This window comes from Lissotriton vulgaris, chromosome 8, assembly GCF_964263255.1.
Source record: "Lissotriton vulgaris chromosome 8, aLisVul1.2, whole genome shotgun sequence".
NCBI lineage: Eukaryota > Metazoa > Chordata > Amphibia > Caudata > Salamandridae > Lissotriton > Lissotriton vulgaris.
The window spans coordinates 685,599,680-685,625,840 of record NC_141696.1 but is presented as its reverse complement, the minus strand read 5'-3'; the positions used below and the strand labels follow the sequence as shown (position 1 = coordinate 685,625,840).

Below are 26,161 nucleotides of genomic sequence, written 5' to 3'. Positions count from 1 at the left end.
ACGAGTGCCCTTGTTCACGCTGCAGAGAGTACATATTAGAGTATATATATATATTCTCTGTATTTAACTAAACATGGTAGGTGGTGTTAATAACTGCCATTGTCATAAATCGTACAAGAAGCAGATGCACATTTAAAGCCTTCACACGGGTATAACCTGAGATCACAGATCAAGCATTCCAGGAGTTATATCCAACAGGGAAAGGAGGTGGTAGGGAGAAAAAAAAGAGACATAGGAAGTAACCTGGATAAAGCTTCAGTGCATTATAAGGACTCTAAGGGAAAGGTCCAGTCCAACAGGAAAGGGCTCAGTAGGAGGAATCCCACAGTAAGTGGAGAAACCAGCAACAACACTAACTGTGATACAGCAGATATGAATGATAAGCTTTATGAACACTAGAGGCAAAAAAGCACAGTCCTATACATCTCTAACACTTCTCCACTTCTCCACTAGAACAGCATTCACAAGTAACGGAGCAATCAGCGAATATCAGCGATTTAGGAGAAGCGGAGATAACCTGTTGGGGTGCAAACACAGGTTAAGCAAGACTCCCCGACCACAGGAGCAATTGAAATTTTAGCACTAGGAAAACTGAAAGCAAAAAAAAAGCAAACGTGAAGGATGCCAAAGGGAAGTACTGACTATCGTAAATGGGAACCTTACAACTCGGTGTGGCTAGGTAGTGTGACTTTATTATAGCTTTTCATATATTGAACTTGAAGAAATCCTCTGCCATTTTTGTGTAATTAGCCTCACTCAGCCAGGGGGTCCCAGGCCAGCGCCAGTGATCTATTTTCCACACTTTCTATTGGAATCTGTGTCAAATTAATCTACACATTTCAATGTCTAGAGTTGGCCACACCTGTGCAGAATAGAGGCCTTTTGGAGATTCCTGACAACCATGGACTAAGATTGATGTTTTTAGGTTGTTGAAGGTACATTTGGAGTCACTCGTGTAAATTTCGAGGGTATTTTGAAAACAGAGACCACTTGCTTAAATTAATATATGATAGGGGTCTTCACTTCTTAATTGTTATTAACATCTTCAAAAAAGGGATGCAAATTCCACGAGTAAGCTAAAATATAAATGGTATGAAAAGATAAATATTATATATGAAATAGACCTGAAAAATAACTGCTTTTTCACTTAGAGTATTTCATTAGAACGTGGCGGTGTCACTGTCCAATTCCAGAAAATGTTTGTCTATATTGGACTCTTTGCGCTGGACAAAATAATATAACATGAAATTCTTGATCATAAATTTGGTTGGAAGTGTTCACCTGCTATTGGGTACATGAACAACACTGAAGTGGATTTGCTTTAAAACTTGGGAATTCTACAAAGAGTTGTATGAGCATTAATCACATAAAGCAAAATTAGCGATCTCTGTTAATTAATTTTGCAATTGCAGGGGATCTTCTTTAATTTTTTTAATGACCGAATGATCTGAATGTATTTCTCTCTTTATTTGACGTAATTTGCCCTCAGCATGTGATATAAGATTGATTTATGTGCCATCCACTCCTGTCAAGGCTAAGGGACGCAAGTTATATATTGAGTAATACCAGAACCCCTGCCCAAACCAGCCATCCCAAAGGTAAGATACTCACGCAGAGACTTACTATGTCTTAGACCTCCAACCTTCTGCTGTGATTACATCCATGATTTTAAGGGACCTTTTACCTGCTGCCCTCTATGTAAACCAACCCAGCTTGCACTCCCTAAAAAACCTGACAAAACCGCCTCGCTCAAACTTGCTTCACTGAACTGTCGCTCACTTCCCAAACACGCGACACAAATCAACCATCTCATAGAAGACCTGGAGATTGACATCCTCTTCCTTACGGAAACGTGGATTGGCCCACACTCACAATCAGACATGGCACTAGCAACCCCTCAGGGCTACTGCATTCAATCCCTACCCCGCCCTCTAGGCAGAGGTGGTGGTGTCGCCATCATCCACCGAGACCATCTCAACTGTAAAACCCGCGATGCGCAGATTACCGACTCAGAAAGTCTTCACTTCATTTTTAAACTAAACCCAACAAACTCACTTACAGGAACACTCGTGTACCGTCCCCCTGGTCCCCCAGGCCCCTTTGCTAGTTCCCTCCTGGACTCAGTCACAACCCAGGCCCACTCCCTATCTAACTTTATGATAGTAGGTGACCTGAATATCCATCTAGAAGACCCGGTAGACTCAGTAGCTAATGACCTGATCGGAGATCTGGCGGCACTTGACATCCGCCTACTTAATTCCGGTGCCACCCACACTAAGGGTCATCTACTGGACCCGGTGTTCACTAGCTCTCCCTCGATGCAAGCGAAGGAAGCCCTTCCCCTTCCCTGGACAGACCACTTCCTAGTCCCCTTTCAAATACCTGGAACCTTCAGGAAACCCCAAAAACCTCCCACCTATAGCAAGGACAGGACCTGGTCCAGACTCCCCACGGAAGAATGGACCAAGACCCTTGAAAGTACCACCCCTGGGCAAGCAGAAGACCCGGCCACCGCAGATAAAAATTTCAGAGACTGGATTATCTCCTCTCTGGACTCAGTACTCCCACTTAGAACTAGGGAAAACAAAAACGGCAAACTTGGTACCGCCCCGTGGTACACCGCAGACCTCCGAATACTTCGCAAAAATTGCAAAAAAGCCGAACGGACCTGGAGGAGAAACTGGCAACAGGCCCACAAAGAAACCTACCAGATCACTGTCAAACTGTATAAAGAGGCCATCAGACAAGCCAAAGCCTCGTACTACGATACGCGGATACATCAATCATCTAACTCGGCTAGAGAATCCTTCGCAATCGTAAAGGAGCTGCTCAAAGTCCCCATTATTCCCCTTTCCACTACCCCCAAAGCTGACAGAAGCAATGAGCTAGCGAATTATTTTAATGATAAAATCACTCGTATTCTGACCTCTCTTCCACCCCCCGATCCTTCAAATCACTCGGAAAGCCACCCATCCCTCGATCAGGCGGAAAGTAACCTGCGCCCCACACTGCCGACATTCAGGCCAGTAAACTGCCTAGAGGTTGAACGAACTTTAATAAAAATGAAAAGCGGATCACCTTTGGATCCAGCACCAATCAGGTTCCTCAAAACCGTAGCCCCAGTTATCATACCTACTATCACGGAACTCATCAACTGCACGTTCGCCCACGGATCTGTCCCTGACAGCTGGAAGAGTGCGGTGGTTAAAGCACTTTTAAAAAAACCTCAGCTAGACCCAGTAGACCTGTCTAATTACCGTCCAATATCCTTACTCCCTGGGATCAGCAAAGTAACTGAGAAATTGGTAAACACACAATTATCCCAGTTCCTTGAAACCAACAACTTGCTTAGACAGTCCCAAACTGGATTTCGCCCAGGCCATGGCACTGACACCGCACTACTAGCCGTCATTGAAGAAGCAAGGCGCATACTGGATTCAGGAGGATCAGTGGCAGTGATACTCCTGGATCTAAGCGCAGCCTTCGACACAGTTAATCATAGTGTCCTTCTTCATAGACTGGCTGATGCAGGACTTGCCGGGACGGCACTCAGTTGGATTGAATCCTTCCTTACAGGGCGCACGTTTCAAGTGTGGGACGATAATTTTCATTCTTCCACCCTCCCACTCACAAGTGGCGTCCCTCAGGGCTCCTCCCTGAGTCCGACGCTTTTTAATGTATACATGGCCCCCCTTGAGGACGTGGTAACACCATTTGATATAAAAATGGTAAGTTATGCCGACGACACTCAGTTGGTCGTCTCCCTGTCCCAACTGATCGACCACCCTGAAAACCTGACCAACTGCCTTACAGGAATTCATAATTGGATGAATATTTCATCATTAAAACTAAATGGGACAAAAACGGAGGTAATGCTCCTGGGTAAACAATGGACGACCATCCCCCCAGTACTCTGGCCCGACGCTTTCGGAGAAATCCCCCCCCCCCGAAACGGGAAATTAAGACACTTGGTGTGTGGCTCGAACCAGAGCTTAATATGAAAACCCAAGCAACCAAAACCTCGGGCACCTGCTTCGGGCTCATGCGCACGACCCGTAAAATTCTCCCCTTACTGCCACCTACGTCCAGGAAACTACTCATCCAGGGACTTGTACTGTCCCGCCTGGACTATAGTAATCTGGTCTACCTGGGAGCCCCTGAGGCCACCCTAACGAAACTCCAGCGGACACAGAATGCGGCGGCACGCTTGCTCACCAACATCCCCTCCAGAATGTCCGCCAAGCCAGCCCTTAAAGCTCTGCACTGGCTCCCTGTGCGCCAAAGGGTGCAATTCAAAGCGATGTGCACGACACATAAGCTGATCAACGGAGTGGGTCCGGCGATCCTTAGCAAAATGATCACCCCTTACACAGCAACCAGATCCCTACGATCTCAGAATGAGAACCTAGCTAGTATTCCTAGATTTAAAAGAACTCGTACAGGAGGACGACAGTTTTCCGTACAAGCAGCTATCGGATGGAACGCTCTTCCCCGTTTCCTCAGACTCGAACCCAACTACCTGACATTTCGTAAGAAATTAAAAACTCACTTATTCCCTAAATAAAATCCTTTTGTTTCCCCTCACTCTCCCTACCCCTTAACAGGATCACAAACTTTATAGCGCGGGGATGCCCTTGGGTCACCAGGCGCTTTAGAAATCGCTATAATAATAATAATAATAATAATAATAACTTCTGAACTTCAGGATTTTAACGAGTTTATAAGGGAGCAGGTTGCCTGTCTGATGTACCAATTATACAAAGGTGAGAAAAGATTACGTTTCTGCATCCAGAAGAATAATTTAGATACACAAATAAGAGTCAATTATTCAAGGAAATAAATTGATAGAATATTATATACAGATAATAGACGAACACTGGCAGGCAAAATACGTGTAAACTGCCTAAAGGAATCTGCCTTAGTCCAGCAATTTATGCTCTAAATGCTAGACAAATGATGCAAGGCCTTTTTTCTTTTTTAACTTGGTGTTCAAAATTTTGTTTTTATTTTCGTATGACTTGAATTATGTGTTCAGAATAATAAACAAGTAAAATTAAGTATTGATCTTGAATAAGATTGAACACAATCATATCCTTCTGTAAAGTACACGTGTTAATTCAAAAGAGATGCTATATTAAAAACAGGTACCCTGTGAAAATTGGCATTTGCAAATAACAGGCAGATAATGTAATGGTTAGTTTAATTATTTTTTTCCTGTGGAGAATTGTATTATAAACTTTGTTTTAAGAAACTAGGCAGCTAATAAATGACTCATGCTAAAGAACGGATGACGAGTGAGTAAACAAAGAGATGATGTGTGTTTTCAGGAGCCTGTCAGACGTGCAATAGAAAAACGAATATAAATCTTTCTCGGTCTCAGGAGGACTCAATTTCTAGTTTTGGCTGACAGCGCAACTGCTGCCAAAGAGCATTAAGCAGCACTACTGAGAGAGAGTATTTTGCTCCACCTACTTCTTGAATCCATTAACTACAGCATTTGATTGGGCAGAATGCTGTGCTTCTGCTGAAAAAGAGTATTTGTATTCCATGTTGTTCAACAGCTCAGTAGGCTTGAATTGATTAAGGTTAAGAAATGTACTGAATATATTGTTGCATTAAGCAAATAGACGAATATAAATCCTGAGACTTTAATAAAAGAAATACTACCATCCACTAGTTTAACACAATTTGAGGGGGCCCTCCTCAGGACTCAATCAGGAGCTCTCAGGCCAGAACACTGTGCTGAGGGGGCCCCCTGGAGCTCTCCCCTCACCGCAGTGGTTGAGTGGGCTTATATTATACCACTGCTGTCATCAATGTTTGGAGTCCAGCAATACCAAATATGTGTGGGTTTTCTTGAGGAAAGTAGACTCCAAAACAATTAAGTAATATTGGCACAGATCACTACATTTGTGGCAGAAATACAGTCACATCTGTGGCAGAAATATAGTTCATTTGATAGCAGATATCAAACTCAGGACTATAAGAAAATTATGTCGCAGATCACACCTGTGACAGACGTGTGTCTGTGCCCCCAGGTTGGAGACAGGTACTGTTTTAATGTTATTTTAGCGTAAGAAAAAATCCAAACAGGGTCTGGGTCCTTACAGAGGCACAGGCGTTGACACACTGAACACGTTTTCAAGGTGCAACATCTGTGACCCGTCCCATCTTCCTTATACTTATTCAACATACTTGTCCAATTTTCCAGGAACTTGCCAGTAGCAACTCTACCTCCTGCCTGAAAAAGCGAGGCATTGCATTGACCAATATCACTACCACATTATCCAATCTCCTAAGCAATGTCCACATTCATGTAACAAAGACAAGTAGCTTGCTTCATTGTCGAGGAGTGACAATAAAGTGGTGGATAACAGCCATTGCAACACAGCAGCAGGAAATACATCATATGATTTGCCTCTGGCCCTTTTGTGCTGTATGGTAAAGAAAGGGGGTGCAAATAGGGGACCTGCACATAACTAGAATATTAACCCTTGAATGCATGAGCGGAAGAGCAAAAAAAAACATGCACAATTTGAAACTGAAGGCAAAAGTCGGCAGCGCAACACAGCGATACTAGTAGCTGTACCCCTATGCCCCTTTTACAGAAACTCAATGACATCTATCCCCTGCTATTTGTTCAGACTAAAACTGTCATCTCATTTCCTGCTTGAAGAGGGTCTCATATATTTTTCCCTTTTCCATCTCTTCCCTCAAAATTAATTTTTTAAGGAATTTTTATGGGGGTTTTGTTCAAAATTCTTTACAATTGCAGAGCTTGTGTCAACGCACTTATGTTACTTGATTGGCCGAAAGTGCTGAATAAACTTCTGTGAGCACTTACACACTTCGAAGGAAAACTATACTGTGCCTGGAAAACCGAAAAATTTAAAGGAAACTGTTGGGAGTGCTACGAAGGGTCTGTTCACTCCTTTATCTTTGCCCCTTACCCCTTCACATTCAAATGATCCTAACCACCTATTATTACTACAGACCGCTCACTAACGACAAGTGCTACCAAACGGTTCTACACTCATGACCAGACCAGTTCCCCTTGATCGATTTTAGCACTGTTTTGAATGCCTGCACTGCCTTAGGGTGGTAGCTGCGCAATGGCACGTCATGGTAGTAGTTTCATGATATCGGTGAACACTATTTGCTGTGTACAGAATCGTCCTGATTCTGCAAAGTAATCCTTGGTTTATAATCCTGTGTATATACTGGAGGTGCATTTATCAGGTTTGGTGGGCTCTCAATAGAAAGAAATTCAAGAAAAAATATATCAATAACAATACAGTGTGGGATATTTGCAATCTACTGCATGGAAGAGAGGCTTGCATTCTTTACTGTATTTGTCGTATATGAAAAGAAACTATTTTTGTTAGTAATGCTTTTGTTTTGATTTTTGTCATTACAGCTAGATCAAGCCTCGCTCTCTCTTTCGCACATGGATTACATTGATAATACCACAGAAGCAAAGTTGGTAAGTATTATCTTGACTTCACCTGGTGATTTCTTGAAGTGTGCTACTTTATTATCAGGGCTCAGCTCTATATGAGTACTCGACTTCTCTCTATAATTTCTTATACATTTTCCTTTAAGAAGGTTTATTAAGTATTCTCTGGTTTTCTGGGACTGCTGGGGCTTCTGCTTTTTAGGTGTCTCGCACTAGTCAAGATCTTTTGATTTTAATTCAATTCAATGTTTAATATAAATTCTTACAGGGGCTTTCTGCCTGTTCCATTGGTCTATTAAAATACCATTCCAATTTTTCTTGCAGCCACCACAGCATACTGTGTAGGGTAGTTATTCACCTCACTTCATCCATTTGCTCACTTCACTGTGAGAGACAGCATGTTTACCTTTCACAAGGTGCACATCCAAAAACAAAGTAGATCCCTTGAGTGCCAGGGGCTTACATAGCAATGTGTGCTTTTTGAGTCCAAAAAAGATCTTTGCTTTTATCCAGTTTTCTTTTGTTCAGCAGTTTCACCAAAAGTAAAGTTTTGCAAAAACCATAACACAACAAAACAAGCATTGACCACGCCAAAAGGCTGTCAGCCAATGCCAGATCTAGTAGTGTTGCCAATAGTTGCCTGACTTTGAGATTAAACTAGGATATCAGAATTCAGGGAAATATTTAACAAATCATCATGAGGCACAGCGCAGCAGGTCACCTTGCTTCGCTGTGTGATAGGGAATATACAGCTCATTCTTGTTATTTCCCAATGCTAGTGCACAATGTGCTGCCTAGCACCAACGCAGGGAACCTTGCACCATGGTGCAAGGGTGCCTACGTTGTAAGCAGATTTGTTTTTGTGCAGGAAGCAGCACCTTCATGAACAAAAACAATCTCCGGAGGAATTTTTCTCTATCTATTTTTTTCTGCAGAATGCAGCACACATAGAAAGAGGAAGTAACGAGGAGAAATAAAGACATTTCTTGTCGTTATGCCTCACCTGAGGAAGTGTAGCATTTTTATGCATTTCTGGGTCTACCAGTAATGGTAAATCTGGGAATACGCCAAAATCTATAGGTAGATGCGTGGCAACACCCACACTCCATGGAATGCCTCTCTGGGGCAGAGTAACTCAATGCAGCAATTTGCCAGTCATTGCATTACTCTAAATGTATCAAGCCACGCAGAGCCATGCAAGGTGGCCTTGCATGGCTTGATAAGTCAAACTTAAGAGTTGTGCCGCTCTTGCACCTCTTTAAGTGGCGCAACATCGATGCAACTCTTTTATAAATATGCCTCACACTCTTTGAGCCTGATTCCGATGTGGGCAGGAAGGGCTCCGACCCTTGGTCGGAGCTCTCCTTTCCGCATTGTGCACTGCTGTTCAGGTTCCTTTCTGACCAAGCCATTCCGATGAGCTTGGTTGGAAAGGAATCTGACTTGTTTTTATCGTATGGCTTCCGACTGGCTCGGAGAGCCCATCCCCCATCCGGAAACTCTTTAGTACTTCCCCGGCCGGCTCTCTCTGCTGAGGGAATCCGATGGCAGTTTCCCACTGCCTTTCTGTGCCGGTCTTTCTGACACAGAAAGTCAGTGGAAACTGTCTTTGGGGGCCACCAGTTGGCCCCCCATGGGTGCAAGGCCGCTGAATGGCATCCTAGAGGGCACCTATGATGCCCCCCTTTTGATCCGTGCACCCTGTGGCAGGCATCTTGGGCTGGCTGCCACAGGGTGCATGGATGAACTGTACCTCCGCACTTAACGATGCGAGCATGCATTCTGTGCAGAATGCATGCTCCCATTGTTAAGTATAGGATTGAGACCGAGCAGGGTTTCATCACTTCCTACTGACGACTACATGAGGTTGTATGGTTCCAGTTCCTGACCAATTTTGGACAGACTCCGGTCCATCTGACATTGGAATCGACCACTTTATAGTGAAGACATCCAAGTTCATGGATCACTTAACCTTAATGGAGATGCTGACTCCCCTGCCATAACAATGCTGTGGGAACCAATCCTAGATGGTGGAGATACCTTGTTAAATATCTGCTAACTACTGTAGAGGAATAAGTGATCCACTCTTGTAATTAATTCCAATAGCCTACTTTCAGAACTACAGACAAGATATTTTATTTCAAATATTTTTATTGAACATTTAAAAATATTAAAATAAGACATCAATTGTAATATCATCCAATGTAAAAAAATGGCTGACCAACTTTGAAAATCATTCTGAAGCATCAGCAGCAAGAGAATAGCCTTCACCCAATATATGCCCTGTGGAGAACGACAACAGAAAAGGGGAAAGAGTAGGGGTGGACCACTTCAATATTACATTGTAAGTAAGAGGGGGTGGACCATTAGACGAATTGGAATATATGGCTCAGAGTTAATGAACAAACCAGAGAGAGTCTCAAAGGAACAGGAGTCGTTAGGTGTTGTGCTTTATAGTAAGCCATGAGAGAAGGAGGGAGAGGCATGGACAGCCTCCCATACTCCTGCCACAGAATTCATGCACCCTTCCATTAAGGAGATGTAGCATTCTTAGTAAGCATTGACATTTAAATTTAGAGAGGTAGTCAATTGTGGTTTACAGCGTGCTGTGTATTTCTTTTAAGCATCGAAGAGTTTATGGGTTGTCTGTTCTATAGTGAGGAATAGCCATAGTTTATTAAGCCATACTACTATACGAGGGGATCTGACTGTTTTCCAAAAGAGGCCGATTAGTTGCTTTGCAACTCCTGACATACGTCGAATCAAAGCCCATTGTGTGTGTGCTTACCTTCCATCTCAAGTTGTTTTATTCCCAGGATTATAGTGCATTGGTTGGCCAGACTGTGGTAACCGAGCATCCCTTTGATATGTTCTGCAAGCTTTTTCCAAAATGTCTGTATGACCATACAGGACCAGCAAATATGTAAACAATTGCCATTTGCCTGATTACAGCACCAGCATGTTATGGATGCTCTAGAATGCATATTAGTTGCCCTTGTTGGGGTAATTTACCATTGGACCATTACCTCTAAAGCTGATTCTCTACGTTGGATGTTCTTATGTGTTTTGGGAGTATCTCTTCACATATATTTCCTGAGCTAGTCTGGGATTGCCAGCCCTAGATCACTCTCTGATGGGTTATGAAATGGATATTTGGTCACTGGTTTCGATTCTTGGATCACCCAATTGGTCCTAGAGATGAGCCTTAATGTATCCTCAAAGGAGTGAACTAGCTTTCAAATGGGGTGAGAGGTTTCACTGCTGCCAGAGCGTTTGGTGGGTGTAGTGCCTAGTGGTTCGGCAATGTGGAATTTTCTTTTGCATTGGTCAAATGATTTTATAATAGGGCCCTGAAAAAGGTTGCCATGGGTCCTACTATCATTCGCCGTATATTCAGCAAATGCTCTGTGTTCTATAACGGAGTAAAATCAGGATCACTAGGGGTATGTTGGGTAAATTATGTGTATCTATTTCTTATAGCTATCTCTGCACTCTTCAGTCTACTTTGAGGGGGAAGCCAAAAGAGATTGCAAAGCGGCCTACCCGCCACAGTGTGGTTCACATGCAGCCTGTCATTTCACACTCTCGAACCCCCTATTCTGATATGCAGTGTAGATGTGTTGGCCAGTAGTATTTAATCAAGTTGGGGCAGGCGAGGCCTCCCTGCTCTCTCAGACATATAAGGACTTTATTAGAGATGATGGGGTTTCCACCTCCCCAAAATAATGTATGTAGTTTATTTTGGAGAGTCTTTATGTTGGCAGTGGAGATCGGGGAAGGGAGAGATTGAAACAAATAAAGTATTCTATGGAGGGTGTTAATTTTGGTCACATTTATTCACACTAGCCAAGACAAGTATAGTGGTCGCTAATGCCTAAGATCTTCTAGAATGCTTTTACGGTGTTACAGCTAGTTAGCCCTGATCCCCACCGCAAGATGATTGGTGATGGTCAGGCCGAGGTAGCTGATGGACTAGTTAGCCAAGCAGAAGGGGAACACATTTTTTAGATGTGTATTATTAAGGTCTGGTAAGGTTTAGTGCCTCTGATTTTCATTTATTAACTTTAAAGCCTGAAACCTATTCATATGTGGCTAGGATTGAAACCAGTTCTGCTAGGGATTCAGAGGGGTTGGTTACTGTTATAAGGAATGTATAAGGAAGTTGTCAGAAAAAAGCTTTACTTTTTGGGTAGGATCTCTGAAGGGGATTCTCACCACCCTCTGTGAATTTGAAAAGTGGACCTGAAAGAGAGCAGCCCGCCAAGTACCCCTCCCAAGCCTAATGTGAGCCATGCTTGTGACACCTCTGCTCAGCCAGACTCTTACTAGCACATACTCCTTACATCCACACAAGCAGTTCCAGAGGTTGACCATTACCATACATCGTTCCTAAAGCATTGAACGATCGCTCACTCCCCATTAGAGCCTCATTCTCTCTTCTTGAATTCCACAAGCTGGTGAAGATGTGGCTCTTCGATTAAGTCCACATGCCTGGAGCTAGTCTTGGACACTTGTGAAGCACCTGAGTACCCCCGCAGGTGATAGCATACTATACAATTGCTTATAGCATAACCTAACCTATCCTAACCGAACATAACATAACATAACATAACATTGGCCATTCAGCCAAATGATTGCTGATGGGATATGTACAAAGTGATGATTTTATTATCTTGGGGGCCAAGTCGAATTTTGCGCAAAACCGCTGTAAGGAAAGCCTAGCTAACCCAGTCAAATGCCATCTCTGCATCCAAGGAAAGGTAAAGAGAAGGTATGTTATGTTTATGTGCCTTTTCAAGGTATGTGAACATCTGCGGTTGTTGGCCCCTTGATGAGTACTGATAAAACCCACCTGATCCAGGTCTAGCAGGCCGGGTAGGAGTGGTTCCAACCAATGCGCTAGGATTTTGGCATATATTTGTCTGTCTGTATTCAACAAAGCAATGGGGTGATAGTATGCACAATTGGTGGGGTCTTTACCTTTTATAGGTATCAAAGCAATCTTTTCTTTGCACATTGTTGGGGTTAAGCTCGTGGTATGGTCGAAGGAATTAACTATTGTGATGAGAAGATGTTTGAAAATTGGTAGAAAAGATTTACAGAAGCCCACTGGAAAAGCGTCTGACCCTAAAGTCTTACCCATTGGCATACATTTAAGAACTGTGTGAATTGTTTCAGGTGCTTTCGGGGCTTTCAAATGTCTCTATGTAGAAGAGGGATAGGTGTCCAGTCATAGGACATAAGGTAAGTCTAAATATCTGACTTACATTTGTCTGCCTGCCAATAGGGAGGTTGGTCATGGAATACTTGTCTATTTTATCACCCAGATATCAGTGTGCCTTTTGATCTGAGTGAGATAAGCTTTAGCTCTGTGGAAGCAGATTGTACGTGCTAACAAAATACCTACTTGATCACTCCTATCATAGAAATGCAGTTTCAGGGAGAGCATTGATTGCTTTGCCCAATTAATCCTGTGAAATTTAAGCTGGCCTCTTTGTTTTGAAGGGGTATATTTATTTAACTTTTCTAAGGCCTTGATTTCGGATGTGAGGTTATGTTCGAAAGAACTTGATTTGTTGGTCCTATCTATTTCGATTGTAATGAAAGAACCCCTTGTCATAACTTAGAATGCATTCCAAGGGTTATGAGGTGATACTCCAGACTGTGTGCTCAAAATATTCCTGAATGGCTGCTGTAATAGTCACCCTATTAACCGAGCCCCTTATGATTTGCCACCATGTGGATCCTTGAAGTAACATGCCCCCCCTGCAAGGGGAGTTAAAGGTGTGCATGGTTTCGCCACACCAAACCCCAGTGATTCTGTTTTGTCCAACCTCTATACTCTCATACACCTTTCCTCTATCACATGGGTACAAATATGAGAGATAATTAAAATTGTTAGCACCACCTCTCAAAACTCTGAGCGGAACTCTTTGACGGAATGGAGAACACGATCTGGAATGCACCTGCTCTTAAACCCGCTAAGATCTCCTTTTATTTTACACAATTATTTATGTGTTTGGTCTCTATGCCTACTAGTGCCCCTTCTTCCCCCCTTTCATCTTACTCGATTTACTTTACTTCTACCTCTTATTTTCACACCATAACACACATCTTTGGGTTTATCGAATATGCATTTGCTGTTTTTCTCTTATGTAGCATCTGTTTCCTGGATTTTGCTTTGTAATTCTAGACCCTCAGGTCTCGATCAATCCTCCAGGACTCTATGCATTTGATCTGTATATTTTAAACTGGACCCTTGTATTCTCTGATTGTTCCTTTCTCTCTGTTCATTTGTTTACAAACAAATCGGTTTAGTAAAACCCTCCTGAAATTAAAAGGTGTGCATGATTTGTGATAGGAATATCAGCAAACGCAGTTGTGGTGAGTGTTTGTAAGAGTAAATGTCTGATGAAAAAATAGCTGATTCTGGAATATGAGGCATGAACACGTGAGTAAAAGGAGTAGTCCAGAAGATCTGGGTGCATGGGTCGCCATAAATCAACAAGGCCCAGTTTGGTGACATTGTACCAGTTTCATGATAAGTGCTTTGGTTCCCGTCTCTAACTGCATACCAGGTTGAGTTAAAGTCTCGACTACAAATATAACGCTCCAGAAGTCTCTCAACTGTTCTTTCAGTAGAATGCAGAGAAAGGAATCCAGCGCCGTGTTTGGGGCATAGATATTTAGCAGGGTCAGTGTGTTCTCAGCCCCCACTATAGCTTAAGCTTCAGATAACAGCCTTCTTTGTCTGTAATAACTGCCTACGGTCTTGGATCTATGTGAGCCGTGTAAAGTACAGTGACACCTGGAGTGTTTGCTGTAGAGGGTGGTGGTATTTCGCGTGAGGCATTTTGGTAAGATCTTTCTTAACTAAGTGGGTCTCCTGTAAGAAGATAATAACAGGGTCTTGGAAAAAGAGGATCTGTGTACGCTTTTTAGGTGGTTTAAGTCCATGAACATTTAGTGAGAAGAGTTTAAGTCACCGTATATCACCTATCATTTTGTGTATGACGGGTTATGGACACACCATTGATCACTCTGTACGTGTGGGCTGCACACTCCTCACCACCAAACACTCTTCAACATAACATCCCAAACTGTCGTCCAACTAGGCCAAACCAACAATTCACATCCATGGTACAGGGAAGACTTTTCCAAGGATCTAGTCAAGAGGTGTGACCGTCACAGGATGAGAATACCAATAAGAGGAGGGGATACCAAGGAGTAATCCTGTAAACTTGTCGGAGAGAGGGGGTAAGAAACAATAGCAAACAATTATCAACAGTAGCCCCACTACATATTACTCCTCCTGGCCGACTATTAGTCATCAAAGGAGATAGTTTGTGGTCTCGCCGATGTTTGTGTAGAAACTCACATGGTTCTCTTCTTCCTGTGGGCAGGGGGAGCACTGAATGGATTCAATCTTCATATTCTGTAAATGAGAGATGATGTCAGCCTTTCCTCTGTGGATCTGGGCATACCTCTATGTGGTCTGAGACGTTAGTGCACAGTTTGCCACTCAGGGAAAATTTTGTTGCTTTCGGGTTGGGAGCCCCTGGCATTACCACTGGAATCCTTTGCCTAAGGCAATCCCGCTATTGTCCTGATGTCAGTGAGGGAGCGGACTTGTCACATTTTGCCTTTTCACTGGAAGATTAAGCTGAAATCTTGTCCCTTAATCAATCTGCTGGTTGCTGGAACAACCTGAGGTTCCGTGACAATTGTAAGTGGTGTTTTTCGACTCACACGAATATGGTCGAGTCTAGTATCTATGAACCGCAAATGACGAGTTTAGCAAGTGTGCGCAGTTTCGCTGTGCTAACTTAAACCGTTCGTTTGTTATGTGGGTTTGTCATCTGTACCCACGGGTTCCATCTTAGATACGGCATCCATTTTGTCTCTTGCCCTCAAGTAGCCAGCGAACGGACGCTGTCCGCTTCGCGACCCTGGGACTCCCAAGATATTTGCGGAAGACACATGTTCTTTGAAAGTGTCTTTATGACGAGGGGGATGCTACTGTAAGGCAGATGGCGCCGCTCGAGGCTCATCTTGCCGCACGGGCTTATTGTCTCAGTTGTGCATCTCATTAGGCACGTCCCTTTGATGCCTGTATCTCGTGCTTCTCGACACTCCCCTTTTACACCCTTTCCGATCTCCCCACTGTTTCCGTCTTCCTCTGCACCTGTCTTCGTTCCTGTTTCGATCTACTTTACTGCTGATTGGAATTTGCTAATGGTGGGAAGATGGGTTTTTACAGTTGGGAACCGCCAAATGTTTCCGCACTTATGTTCCGGATCTTGTGTGTTTCAAAGTGATCTAAGCGACCCCTCTGAGAGCGACTTGTGGGAACCAGGTTGTAAACTATTGTGTATCATGTTATCCTATGGGTAGAAACTGTATAAAAGGAGCGATCCACAAATACAATTTGAAGCAGTCTCCCCGAACTACACTCGATGTACTTCTTGTGACTTCTGTGTTCCCTGCAGTAAATAAACCTTGACTCTTTGACGCCGAAGGAAGTGTCCCGTGTCTCTGTGATTTGTACGCCGGAGCAGGTTACCCACGAAGGTTTCAGGTGTTGTGCCCTGGCACCGCTGGGTCCAAAGAACCCAGTCCTTCAGTTGGCGCCCAACGTGGGGCTGCATCAGTGGTACCGGTCCAAGCCTGACGATCGTGAGGAACTTCGTGTGAAATCTCCGAGGGAAGGTGCACCCCGCTTCATCGATCCTGTTGTCGAAATAAGTGGCCCGAAGACTTTTCCCGCGAAGATTCCCGCCTCCTAACGGCTGCGACGGACTGCTACCCTGACTGTAGACCTGTTTTGGCGCCTGGCGTAGACCTTGGTATAGCGAGACGATTGACGGGCCTTCCTGAGGACGCCATTGATCTTTGAGTTAAGTATTTGTGGGTCGCTCCCAGAGTTCTTGGTTGTAGACACTTTAGCGAGTGTCTTTGTTGTAAACACTTTAGCGAGTGTTTTTGTTGTAGACACTTTAGCGGGTGTCTTTGTTGTACACGCTGTGTGAGTGTTTTTGTCGGTGACACTTTGCTAGCGTACTTTGTTGTTGTTGTATTTGTTTGACGACTGCAGCCGCCAAAGACCGAGGGTTTTGTTCTTGCTGGGACTTGGTAAATCCCGTAACCCTTGAAGTTTGTGAAACTCGGCTAGTGTGCAAGATGCCTGGTCGCAGTACTTTGTTCAGTTGCTTTAGACCTTGTGGTGCGGATTCCCTGCTGGAGGACTCATGTCCGATACCTCCGGTTGGAACTCCTACATATGACTTATATAGCAAACATGGGCTAGGCCCGATTGCTTTTAACGATTATTGGATCAAATATACAAAGAAAGACGGCGATCTTCGTTGGCCACCTCACGGTAGCTTCGAAGCGTCGATCTTAGATAATTTGGAAATAAAGTTGTTCGAACGTAAATCTAGGCCGGCCATGTTTGATGCCTTTCGGTTCTGGCGCAAAGAAGCCCGACAGAAAGAGATCAGACAAAATAAACGTAGTCAGCGAGATACTGTTGCTACTATAGTGAAGAAAGCTGAGCAGTTTCAGCGTGATAAGGAGGATAAGGATAAGGAAGTGTTTGAGAGATTACAGCGTATGTCCATAGACAAATGCTATCCTGTTTTGTCTACGGAGTCGGATAAGAAGGAAGAGGCAGTTGAGGATTCTTTAATGTCCTATCTTATGAAGTCGCCACCTCCGTACGCACAGGGTACCGCAGTTCCTGTGGTCCCTGCCGTACCTGTTCCACCAGTTCCTCAACCTGCACTTGCTCTTCCGACTGTTCCTGCTCCTTTGCCTCTTTCTATTCCTACTGCTCCTCCGCTTCCACATACTCCTGTTCCCGCTACTGCTCACGCTACTGCTCCTGTGTTGTTAACCCCTGTCGTTGCTAATGTCTCTACTCCTTCTCTTGTTAGTCCTGTGTCTTACTCTTCTCCCTCTACTCGTAATCATGATTCTCCCCTTGCGACAAACTTCTTTCAGTCGCTCGGACCTGTTTTTGGGTCTGCAGGTTCTGATGGTCCACAGAGACGTAGCCAGCTTCCTGGTAATAGAGAACGTGTTGCGCTATACAATATGGCGATGGGTTGGATGATAAACCCTGTTAGAAATCCACCTCGTGTTGTCCTCGAAACGTTTGATCAATTCAACATACCTACTCAGAGATATGTGTTTGATGAAATGTGCAAGTTCTTACATGATCAGATAGCGGCTGTTGCGCCTGACGAGGTGCTGACCGCCCTGTCTGAACTCCGGCTTCAGTTCGCAACTGGACTGATAGTCGATACTAATGTCCGACGTGCTATTGAACGGTTGCTATCTCTTCGTCCCGCTCCTATTCCTCATGCATTGTTCGTTGAGGACATTGAACAACGAGATGGGTCTGGCCAATATCCTATGCGAGAAGTTCCGCCAGTTTGGGTACCCGCTGATAATACTAATGCTAATGCTCCAATACCAGCACATTTCCAGAGAGTGTGGATACACCTCCCTTGGAAACGATCGGAAGTGCTTCAGGTGAAACAAACTTTGCCTGATCCTCGCAAAAATCCTGCGGGGTATTACAAAGAATTATCGCAGCTCGTAGACGCTACGATAATGAATCTGGCCGATATCGACATGTTGTTTGGCAATGTCGTACCGCAACCGGTATGGGCCAAGATTCGTCACCAAGATCACGCGAATGAATTAGGTGGTGATTGGGCTGCCATTACAGCGGCAGACGCTGGACAAGTGGCTGCTACTAAACCCGATCAGTTGATTGAACTTCTTCCCCAGCGAATCATTACGTTAATGAAAACGCTTATGCCAGCTATGAGGGTAAATTGGGACAAGTTGTCAGCCTGTAAGCAGAAGAAAGATGAGAGTGTTTCAGACTTCTTTACGAGGTTCGAGGAAACATTCGTCGATCATAGTGGGCAGGATATGGGTACTGAGGGTGGACAGAGGTTGTTTGTGGATAAATTTGTATCGAACTTATTGCCCGACTTGTGCAATAAATTGAAGAATTCAGAAAGTGCGTGGGCCGTTTCTACCTCAGCTCAGATATTGGCTACGGCACAATATTACGAAAATAGAGAAAAAGAGGAAAATGACCGTGCCGATAAAAAGACGAAAGAGCTGAAAACTAAAGTGTTGTTACAACAAGCATATCCGCCGCGTTCTAATCAGAATGCGCCTCAGCAGAATAGATCGCAGTCGCAATCAAATCGATCGCAGCCGCGTAATGATTCATCTTTTCAGAGATCTTCGTTGGGGTACAACCAATGTGCTTATTGTAGACAGGAGGGACACATTAAATTCAATTGTCCTGCTTTAAATGATCGTAGTGGTGGTAATTCGTCTAGAGGAGGTCGTGGTGGTGCACAGCACGCATCACGTGGTAGAGGTCGTGGTGCTCAGAACGACTGTTCTGATAACTCGTCAAATTTTAATAATTGTTTCGACCAACGTGGATCATCGCAAGGACGATCTGCGCAGTACAATGTAGACGATTATTACGTCGATCAGGGAACTGACGATAGTAATTACTAGGACAGCCAAAGACAAGGAGAGGGAGTGGTATCAGTTCCGGTTGATCAGAGAGGGCCTTACGTCGCAGTTGCTACATCAGGCGTCGTTGAGCCTTTTCTGTTGGACACTGGTGCAGCGAAAAGTTCTATCATGCATTCGAAACTCCCTGGCGCACCTTTGTCTGGCTTAACAAATGTTTCCGTTGGATTCTCTGGCGCCCCCGTTAGCAATCCAGTTTCGCGCCCTTTGCCCCTTAAAATTGGGCCACGTGAGCTCGAAGCTCCATTGATTCTTGCTTTGCTGAAACTGATAACTGCAATATCTTCGTTTCCCATGATCAACTTTGAACATTCGTATCATTGAAAATTGTTTTGTATATATATATATATCAAGCTTCTTCCTTGTATCTTTTTCCTTCCACAGCTGAATTATTGTGCTAAATAAATACATATTGTGTATTGAGGGCCGTAGGGCCGCGCGCGTACTTCCTTCTGGACAGTAGGTCTTGACGCTAGGTTAAAGGCCGTCGGTTCCTAGGAACTCCTGGGAATTGACTATTGCTGCACAGAACGAAGTGCGTCAAGAAACGTTGCGGACGGTCGTAGGGAAATGGCATTTTTGAAGCTGAATGATTTGGAAGGAGCTCAGGCATATAGAGTCAAGCTGCAGAAACTTAGTCGTACGAAATGTTTTGTATCCCAATTGTTTGTATTGTTTTTAACTGCTTCTGCATTTTTGGCGGGTAGGGTGTATTACACTATGTCTTACTTCTTACTTCCTACCCCTACTCCTACTCCTTACCCTAACATTACTTCTACTGCTTCTCCTCATTCCTTTCATATGTTACCAGAACACGAACAGGCTAGACGTGTAGAATTCCGCAACAATTCCTTTATCCAGCTCCTCCATCAGCATCAGTTAGTGGTTAACACTACTAATTGTTGGGTGTGTGGGTTGATGCCACATACTACGGGTAAGGGAATTCCATATCTGGTGTTACCGTATAGTTCCCAAGGGTCAGCTCGAGCATACCAAACAATGCTTCGAAGCGCACTAGGTTTCCACCCCTCTCCAGAACGTTCCCCCAAACCGGGTCCTACCTCATGGCAGTGGGTGGTATCGATGATAATACAGGATTTGGAAGATGAGATCCATGATGCTTATCTCATCCCTAAGGCAGAGGTACAAGCCTATAGGGCACCGAATAGAGGGGAATATAGTACGTTCACTAATGAAAAGCAGCTTAAAAGCTCGTCTCCAATATGGGTCGTACCCCACACTGGTAATCTTTGTCTTGTGGGTCGTGGCTCGCAAGCCTCACTTGGAGTAAGTGCTTGCACTGAAAGTTACGTTCTGTCAATGTCCCCGATCCCTGTGCTTCTGGCTGCCAAGGGTACGTACTTCATCTGTCATGATCGTGCATACACATGGTTGCCCGCAGACTTCATGGGCTCATGTTTTGTTGCAAATCTGTTGCCTCCGACGTTTACTGTAGATGCCGATTATCATAAGACTAGAGTTGTACGAGGCGTAATTAGTGAAGAGGATACTGCCGGTCAAGAGGCAGGAGACTTTTTCAAGGGTTTCCTCCCGTTTTGGGGACCTATGGTTAATAGTAGGAACCTGAGACATTTGACTCGAGTGGTAGAATCGACAGCTAACATTACTGCCAGTGCCCTTGGTAATATCACCACAGAACTTCAGGCGGAGAGACTTATGACATTACAAAACCGTATGGTTTTAGATGTTGTCTTAGCAGATCGCGGTGGGGTATGTAAAGTGATCCATTCGAGCTGTTGCATTTTCATTCCAGATAATGCTCCTACTGTCTATCAAGCCATCTCGAAGTTGCACAAAATCTCCGAATCCATACACGTGGATGTAGGGGATTGGACGCTACTTGGTTGGTTTTGGGGCCTGGTGTCGACTTGGGGTTGGAAGATTCTGACGATCATCGGGGTTGTGGTAGTGTTCCTGTTCACGTGTTGCCTTTGTGTGCAGTGTGGTCCTGCCTTATGTGGCCTCTGTGCTACAACGTGTATGAGACAACCATCTGTTACCAAGGGGACTCGATTGGACAGAGCTATGCTACAACGACATCTTGATGGTCTGATGAATATCGAGTATGATTCCGACTAGTGCTTGCCTACATGAGGGCAAAAGGAGCGTCTGAGGTTCCGTGACAATTGTAAGTGGTGTTTTTCGACTCACACGAATATGGTCGAGTCTAGTATCTATGAACCGCAAATGACGAGTTTAGCAAGTGTGCGCAGTTTCGCTGTGCTAACTTAAACCGTTCGTTTGTTATGTGGGTTTGTCATCTGTACCCACGGGTTCCATCTTAGATACGGCATCCATTTTGTCTCTTGCCCTCAAGTAGCCAGCGAACGGACGCTGTCCGCTTCGCGACCCTGGGACTCCCAAGATATTTGCGGAAGACACATGTTCTTTGAAAGTGTCTTTATGACGAGGGGGATGCTACTGTAAGGCAGATGGCGCCGCTCGAGGCTCATCTTGCCGCACGGGCTTATTGTCTCAGTTGTGCATCTCATTAGGCACGTCCCTTTGATGCCTGTATCTCGTGCTTCTCGACACTCCCCTTTTACACCCTTTCCGATCTCCCCACTGTTTCCGTCTTCCTCTGCACCTGTCTTCGTTCCTGTTTCGATCTACTTTACTGCTGATTGGAATTTGCTAATGGTGGGAAGATGGGTTTTTACAGTTGGGAACCGCCAAATGTTTCCGCACTTATGTTCCGGATCTTGTGTGTTTCAAAGTGATCTAAGCGACCCCTCTGAGAGCGACTTGTGGGAACCAGGTTGTAAACTATTGTGTATCATGTTATCCTATGGGTAGAAACTGTATAAAAGGAGCGATCCACAAATACAATTTGAAGCAGTCTCCCCGAACTACACTCGATGTACTTCTTGTGACTTCTGTGTTCCCTGCAGTAAATAAACCTTGACTCTTTGACGCCGAAGGAAGTGTCCCGTGTCTCTGTGATTTGTACGCCGGAGCAGGTTACCCACGAAGGTTTCAGGTGTTGTGCCCTGGCACCGCTGGGTCCAAAGAACCCAGTCCTTCAAACCAAGCACCAGGAGGCGCTTTAAAATCACGTAAGGGCTCCCACAGCGCGGGACGCACTGGCTAAGCCCGGGCCAAGGGCGGGCCCGTCCTTGTCCGTTGAAGCCCGGAGGAGGCTGGGCCCTCCCTCTAACAAGTGGTTCTACATCATACCATCTCTATAACAACTCCCAGGTACAGATTTTAATGATACCTTCTTGCGTTATTGCTTCGTGTGAAGTGAGATGATTCTCAACGTCGTGGTGGAGTGACTTACTGATGCACAAAAATTAGTAATTTTGCAATGATAGATAGAAAGGGGGTCAAGGGGACTTTGGATTCATTTATAACGAGGGCCGAATCCATACTATGCCACGAGATAGAACTAACAGAGAAGCGGTTGTCTCTAGACCCTTCATCGCACCCAAGGCGAACCTCATTATGATTATATAATCCAGCAGGTCTTTCCCAAAATTCAATTAAATCCTGCTCGTTACCTTATCTTGGGGACAGCACCGGTGGCTTTGGAATTGTTGGCCCTTGTACACAACGAGCCGCCAGCTCTACAAATGGATACTTCTAACGGGCCAAGTATAGCCTCTAGAACTAGGACTTCCAATTCTTCTAGTGGGGGCATGAAGGCTAAGCCGAAGACAAAGGTATCCGTGAACCGTAAGAAGGGTATGGGTCCGTAAAAACAAAAACTCCAAAAAGAGCCCCAGTGCCAATCACAGACCAATACAGCGGTAAAGAGTTGCTCTGTAGGGACTCAGACCATGGACATTTCATTATCTATACAATCCTGTCCCAAGGAGGATGGCATAGCCATTAATGCCACTAATATGACTGTACTGGACACTGCCCTTGGTTGGATAAGGGAATCCATAGACAAATACTTTTCCTCATCGGACGGCCGTTTAAAGCTCCTGGAAGATACATTGACTGATTTATCTGGGCACATGGAGTTGCGTAATATTACTGTGAACTCTTTGGTGCCCAGTGAGGGGCAGAACTCTGGCAATGCCTTACACCATCAACCCCCATCATCGGCCTCGGCCACATTAGAGAAATTGTTGGCAACAACTCTGGTGATCGAGGATTTGTTGAGTAAAATACAGGGTGTAGGCTTAAACAATATACCATCCAGTTGTTTAGGTTGCATAGCGAGTACATCAAATGGTGGAAATATAGCCAACCCCCATATGGCGGATATCTCACAACCAGCCGTACAATCTGGGAGTTGTGTTGGACATATGAGTCATCTTAATTTAGATTATAATAAAGCGACATCCAATATAGCAACCATTTGTATTCAAAGATTGCCCAATCTAGAGATCACATATAGGGAAAGGGACAGGGTAAATGAAGAAGGCCTGACCTTGAATTTACCTCCAGAAGCCACACCGTATTCAATAATATAGGCAAACGTACCACAATCCACGTCCAAATCAATTGAATCCAGGGAGACTTTACGTAATAAGTCTCTTGGCTGGCTTGGGTCTAAAATTGGTCTGACTGATGCCCTATTTTAGGGAATTTAAAATGACAAGGAGAGTGGGATGGGTGGGGAAACGTGACAAGAGGCTCTCGGGTGACTGCATAGTTCTCACCTTTAGATCACCTAGTCTAACACAAGACATTTTGCGCCGACAGGGCTCCCTCCATGTGACCAATTACGGTATAAATGTACTCCCACTGGGTTACTTTTATCCCCCTACTAACTATCTGCGGTGTGCAGGATTGGAGATTCAGCCCCCTGCCCACTTCATGAATAATACGCACCATACCAAATTTAGTATACCCTTGACTAATAGATTTGAGGCCCTTTCTTCTTTGGAAGATAACGATTGACTCAGCAACAGTATTAGCAATAAAGTACAATGCCAATCAATAGGAACATCCTCGCAACACACAGCTTTACTTGTAAATATTGAACAATCTGACATTAGGGCAAGAAATGCAGCTAATAATTGTAAAAATTGTAAAACCTAGAGTAAAATAACCCAATCTAAGTTCAGCATTTCTCATAGTGAAACACTAAATAGCTCTGGTGGCCCCAATGTAGCTCCTGTCGCATTTGACTGTACATTACAGTCTGGCCCTAGACTGAAAGAAATAGAGATCCTGTTCTGGAATGTGGCAGGCCTCAAAGGTAATCTGCATTACCCTACCTGGCTGGACTTCATCTATAAATTTGACATTATATGTATTTAAGAAACTTGGTCTGATAACATCTTATATATTAATGTCTTTAAGACATTTTCCAGCCCAGCGGTGCCATGAAGTAAGGGAAGGAATAAGGGCGGCCTTCGCCTTTATGTGTCCTATAGGTTAAATGCTCATAAGATAGATCTCATTAAGTCTAAAATCTTCTATCAGGTGTTAAAATTCAATTTAGACAATAAGTAGTATTCAGTCTTGTCACATTTTTATAATAATATACCAATTGTGGACACCCGACAAATCTTAATGCATTTGCAGAGAGATTTGGACATAACCCAAAGACGTTCTGTTAAAGACTATTGTATAATATGGAGCAGGGATTTTAATTGTGGACCTTGCCCACATATTGTGGGAGATATTTGTGGTGTAGATCCAGATGATGCAAATGATTCGTCTCATTTTCTGTATACTGCTCCTTGAGATTTATTTAATTTGTTAAAATTTCCTATAGACCTGGGATTTTCAAACAGTGTCTGTTTGCCCCCAACTCTTTTTAATAGTACCTTTAATGGACGTGGCTTGTTTTCAGCTATAGACCATATAATGGTATCAAACAGATATGCGGACAGAATACATCATTTTAAAGTACATCCTGTTGCTTTTAGCGATCATTATCAGATCAGTGTCCTTTTAAAACTCCCTGCCAAAGTATTAACAAGTAAAACATCGGCAACCCACCCGGCGGGAGATATTGCTATCGATAGACGAAATGAGTACAGAGTCAAATGAGCGGGTGTAAATCAACTTGAACTCTGTATGCATCTTTTGACCATCTGCAAAGATGATTTTATAGCATGTCTCGATGAAAGTACAAACAAAACAGATATCCTTAGTTCTTTTGGGAAAATAACTCAGACTATACAAAATAGACTACGGGCAAAAAGTAAGAAAGGGGCTGATAAGAGAAGCGGTTGGTTTGATTCCAAATGTTCTCTTTAGCCCATCAATTGAGCAACAAAGATAATGCTACACTAAGATAAAGTGTCTGCAACATTCAAAAATGTGTATTTATTTGAAACACATGCATTTCACCTTTGTACATCAAATTATTTGAAAATGATTTACTAAAAGTGAGAATTCTTAAGTATGAGCTGTTAGACCTGGCATCCTTGGAGTAGTATCCCCTGTCTTATTGCCTCCAGGCCTCCTGTTTTTGCTGACCTTGTTTTTGCTGGCTTTAGGACTCTGAGCTTTTTACCCCTGCTAACCAGGGCTAAACTGCATGTGCTCTCTGCTTAAAACATGGTAACATTAGCTTATCCTCAATTGGCACATTTATTTAACTTATAAGTAACTAGCAAAATTTGCTACATGTGCCAAGGACCTGTAAATTAAATGCTACTAGTGGACCTGCAGCACTTATTTTGCAACCAATTAAGTAGCCCTTTAAACCTGTCTCAGGCCCGCCATTGCAGAGCCTGTGTGTGCAGTTTCAAACTGCCATATCGACCTAGTAAGGTAACCCTCTTGCCAGGCCCAAACCTTCCTTTACAATACATTTAAAATTATGCCTTACATAGGCCCTTGTAATCCCATGGGCAGGGTGCAGTGTACTTAAAGAATTGAATAGGTACTGTTAAGCTTTTACATGTCCTGGTAGTGAAAAACTCCTACATTTGTTTTTCACTACTGCAAGGCCTTTCTCTCCCATGGGTCAACATTGGGATTACCTTTTTTCATCTTATAGGTGTAATTTCCAATTGGTAAGAGATGGGATCCCCACGTTTGGTTTCTCCCGAATCACAATTTAAAATACCAATTTATGGTAGAGTTAGATTTTAATTTGTGATTCTAAAAATGCCCCTTTTAGAAGATTAATTAAACAACAGGGGGTGGTGATGGACAGAGTTTCTGAATTAAGCAGAATAATCTCACCCAGTCAAGAGA

At 43.8% G+C, this 26,161-nt stretch overlaps 1 protein-coding gene across 1 annotated transcript in view; it reads left to right on the top strand.

Annotated features, from left to right (window-relative positions):
* The window catches only part of PHEX (phosphate regulating endopeptidase X-linked), a 1,438,972-nt gene that overhangs the window by 562,221 nt on the left and 850,590 nt on the right, over window positions 1–26,161 (top strand). The window contains exon 6 of the mRNA XM_086934549.1: window positions 7,418–7,483. Within this exon, the coding sequence (XP_086790675.1) occupies window positions 7,418–7,483 (66 nt within the window). The remainder of the gene's footprint in view (window positions 1–7,417; window positions 7,484–26,161) is intronic.